This window comes from Brienomyrus brachyistius, chromosome 2, assembly GCF_023856365.1.
Source record: "Brienomyrus brachyistius isolate T26 chromosome 2, BBRACH_0.4, whole genome shotgun sequence".
In the NCBI taxonomy this organism is placed as follows: domain Eukaryota; kingdom Metazoa; phylum Chordata; class Actinopteri; order Osteoglossiformes; family Mormyridae; genus Brienomyrus; species Brienomyrus brachyistius.
In genome coordinates this window covers 18,937,781-18,942,147 of record NC_064534.1, presented here as the reverse complement: position 1 = coordinate 18,942,147, position 4,367 = coordinate 18,937,781, and the positions used below count along the sequence as shown (strand labels likewise).

The 4,367-nt window shown below is 40.3% G+C and overlaps 1 protein-coding gene across 2 annotated transcripts; it reads right to left on the bottom strand.

Annotated features, from left to right (window-relative positions):
* Window positions 1-1,522: 1,522 nt before the first annotated feature.
* LOC125716259 (transmembrane protein 250) lies at window positions 1,523-3,915 on the bottom strand. 2 transcript variants are annotated; one of them, XM_048988385.1, is made up of 2 exons: window positions 3,512-3,915; window positions 1,523-2,877 (listed from the first exon to the last, which is right to left on the bottom strand). In XM_048988385.1, exon 2 carries the CDS (start codon window positions 2,679-2,681, stop codon window positions 2,262-2,264), a length of 420 nt encoding a protein of 139 aa, XP_048844342.1. In that variant the 5' UTR covers window positions 2,682-2,877; window positions 3,512-3,915; the 3' UTR covers window positions 1,523-2,261. The 2 variants fall into 2 exon arrangements, with proteins under 2 accessions (XP_048844342.1, XP_048844351.1); XM_048988394.1 differs by lacking the exon at window positions 3,512-3,915 and adding an exon at window positions 3,125-3,505.
* Window positions 3,916-4,367: the final 452 nt, after the last annotated feature.

Below are 4,367 nucleotides of genomic sequence, written 5' to 3'. Positions count from 1 at the left end.
TTTAAAGACACAGACGAATCGTTTCAAGTAAAAGCGCCCATGCGCAAATACACATCACTCGGTCGTTCTAACTGCGGATATATGCAAGGCTTTTACAAAATATTACAACAGACATAACTTAAAACTGTACCTGTCTCAGGATCTGTCCACGCAAGTCATATAAATACCAATATGAATTTTAATGGAAATATAAATATTTATATTTATTGTAATTGTGTTATGGGACCAATCAAATCTACCGTGCAGAAACTTCATACATAGGTATAATTTCGCAGGCCGTTCATATTTCCCAAGACAAATTGTCTGTGTTTTTTTTTTCCTAATTTTTGTCGAAGTATGTTCTTTTTTAAATAATTGTAAAAGAAAATGCTTTATAGGCATTGCCACTTTGCTTTAGATTTTGAAAAACCCCATGCATACGTTTTAGATGGCTGTGATTAGGCGACCTTGTAGGAAAGGACAAGGTAGTTAACACTACATTTTGGAGCATTTGTTTCTATGCTGTCTCATTGAGAAGAGCTGTAGCAAAGGTGCAGAGAGGTTGTTTTGTTTTAGCACCTGATAAGGAAACCCCCAGGGAGACTCTCCTTGGTGGTAATTCAGGCATGCCCCACTGGGCGGAGATGATGATGTGGGCTACCCAGAACCAGAGATTGCGTTTCTTGACTGGGAGCACCTAGAAATATCCAAGGAGCGGCGGAACGTGTCATCATGGAAAAGGGTTTGATAGTTTCCACCTGACATGTTCTCAAGTATGAGCTCTCAGCTGCATTACAGGAATAGAAAATTGACAGGTGGGTGGATTTTGATGTGATGTAACTTATCCCGTCAAATTACTACACATAATGATAATTTATTGCCTATGTGCTCCCAAGCAATTAAAATAAAATTGTTTTCAGGGACACGTATCACTGGAAACACCTGATTTGGAAGCAATGATTTGACAGAAATTAATGCAAATATAGTACAATAGGTGATGGTATATATAGGAAAGGTTTCATTCTGGATGTGGCTATTCTCTTGTCCTCCACACAGGACTGCCCTGTTTAAACAGACATGCAGCTTGGTTCAGCGTGTACACATTTTATATTTAAATGCCAAACATAGGAAAATTGTATTTTTGTTACGCCTTCCATTTTGTTGTATATTAGTATCAATGTAATGAATGTCAAAGAGCAACACGAAAAGCAGTGTTTCCTAACCTACCAACTATGTTGGTTTCCAGCCAGCTGTGACTGACTACAGATCCATCCAGCTGTAATCAAGACTGATACAATTAAGATACCAACATGTGGCACGATTCACATGACATGACAAAATATGTCATTTGAACCAAAGTGAAATATATATTTATATAATCATAATAATTAATATCCCTGACCAGAATGAGCGCAGTTGAAAGATGCAATATTATTATTATTATTATTATTATTATTATTATTATTATTGGACATGCAGCCTACATGGCATCCAGGGTGAACCACAGCAAGGCACAAGTAACTGAACAGTAATCAAGCAACAGTTACACAAAAGACACAAATTTAATCACTGGTCATGTTGGCATCACATATTTTTATACATTTCAAACAGGATGAGAACACTGTAGATACATATTGTATAAGGATATGTACTGGCAGTGACACATGATATGTGCTGAGCACACTGGCATTGCCTCCTCCCAAAGCGCAGCTACACACTGGCACTGCCTCCTCCCGAAGCGCAGCTACACACTGGCGCATTTTCAGAGCAAAACAACAACCTATTAGGCATGACCAGTCAACCAACAGGCTTAAGAGATGCGCATGGTGGAACAATGGAGGCACTGTTTCACTCTGGCTGGATGACAAATCCAAGGGAAAACATACTCCCATGATACCAATGCAAAGGTCATATTCCTCAATTTTGGTTTAAAGTATCGGAAATATAGTCCGCCTTCCTTTAAAAGGCACACAACTCCAGCTGAGAGAGGGATCGTATGATGGTTAGTGTTGATTATTTCATGACTCAAATGTGAATCACATCAAACTACATTTATCCCAGTCCACCGTTTTACATACTGACATTACTCTTTGTCTTTACACTTTGTTGAAAAGTTATCCTGAAGACTAATGGAGAGAATTTCTTTCCCCCTCCTGTTGCCATCCACACGCACCCACATCAAAAGCGGTCAGTCTATGAATAATGTTAAGCCAGACATGAGAAGAAACATTTAGAGTGACGATGAAACAAAGTGATATGAGGTTCTGAGACTATCCCAGGTCCTACATATCAACGAAGACCATGAAACACCAGCCCAGGCCACCGACGAGGAACATGGTGACGTGGATGCTGTAGATGAAGAACTCATTCAGGAGACTGAAGTCCAGCCGACGGCGTCCCAGCAGCAGCAGAATTACGGACAGTTTGTACTGGAACCGCAGAAATACCCTCACACTGAAGTACTGCAGGCAGAAGAGGGCGGACAGGGCCACCCAGAGCAGCGAAGTGAAAAGACTGCAGCCGAAGTACAGGAGGAAGCGGATGAATCCATATATCCAACGCGACTTCAGGTACAGGTCGAAGTTATTGTACTTGGTGCGCACGAGCTGCGCCGTACGCACAGGCCCGCAGGCGGAGTGCATGCAGGTGGTGTGGGGGCCATGGAAGGAACGCACCCGCCGCGGGATGGGGATCACAGGCATTAGCGGGCGAGGCGAGCTGCGGTCCACAGGGAGTCCCAGCCGCAGTCCCCGTCATCCACTCCAGGAGCACTTTCCAGCATCATCTGCTGACTCGCAGCGGGCAAGGGAATCGCCGTGCCGGATCTCAGCAGAAGTGACTCGCTACATCAGCTGCACTTCATCATCCGCAGGTACCTCCAAGGCAGCAGGGGGGAGTCTGCACACAGTGGTATAATGGCATCTTGGTCTCATTAAAGTAATCACATCACTTTGATACATCTAACATAACATTATACTTAACACTGTTAATTCGTCGTTTGAACTATTAATAAAAGCAATAGCACTACATACAGTATTAAGCAATGACAATAAATCGCATGTAAAGACATGATTTACGAACATCGATTAGAACGCTTTATGCAAGCTTAACATGTATACAATGAATAACTATATTCTCTAATTACCTCAATCTATAGTAAGATCTGTTAATTATTAATGCTAGTCCTGCTACTGGAAAATGAATTGCAAATCCGTATACTGCAAAAATACTGAAAAATACCAGGCGAAGCATAGTGAAGAGTTCAACCTGGACATGTATTTCGTTTGTAGTATTGTTAATCACCTGTCGTTCATTTTAAACGCAGTAAATTAAATGGCTGACGAGGATAAGCGAATAGAAGATGGATGAATGGAAATGTACATGGTTAACTAGTGAGGTCGCATTATACTGTTCTGAAAACATAAATGAATATATAACACTTTATTGTCCTTAAAAGCCTGCCAATATGATTTGTGGAACCTTAATAACAATACATAAATAAAATCATTAAAAGAAGACAGCTATACTGTACCGACGCATGCTGAACGGGAAGATAAAATTTAGCTAGCTGAATTGCCATGGACTGTAGTTAGAATCATCTGTGATCTTGATGTGCCACAAAGCGAATCCTCAAAAAGCATCACCATCGCACAGAAAATCGCTGTCCAAGCTGGTTAATGACAGCTGTTTAGCTGTTATAAACTACCACAGCTCCGCTGAGATCAGAAAAGAATGCAATCACGTAGGCCGGCTAAACGGTTTTTGTAAAAAATTGGTAAAAAATATCTTAAAAAAAAAACTGGCGTATCATGGGGCAAGATTACAAACTAAATATCTACGGACTGACTCTAACAGTAAATATTCTCCGCTGATTTGTTCCCTTGGTCATACATTTAAAATTTTCATTTCACTGCTTCCTGTTTGCACAGCAGTTTACGGCACGTCGTAAGACCCCTCGGTGCAGCTTACCGGCTTACCACTGTTGTCATAACAACCACTGTGACTTTTAAACGTGAGCGTATTCAGACACATTAGCAACAACATCAACGATAATAATAAAAATAATAATAGTTTTTTTGTATACTAAAATTTAAAAGTGAATATTCTGCCCTGACTTGAGAACTACTTTTTTTTGCATTCACCAAGTATTCACATCAATGGGTTTTTTAACCACATATTGGATTTAATGTTATATTTTCTCTTCGTGGCATTAAATGGCCTGCAGGTTTTCATTTGAGAGTTCATTGACTGCCAAGCCCTTGAGTTGATTATTAGTACACACCTGAGGTGCGATGTATATTAAATATGTTGTATATTGTATGTATATTGTTTCTTTACAAAATTACCTTTTTTACGCATGTTTCATGTAAGGGCCCAGTCTGTATGCC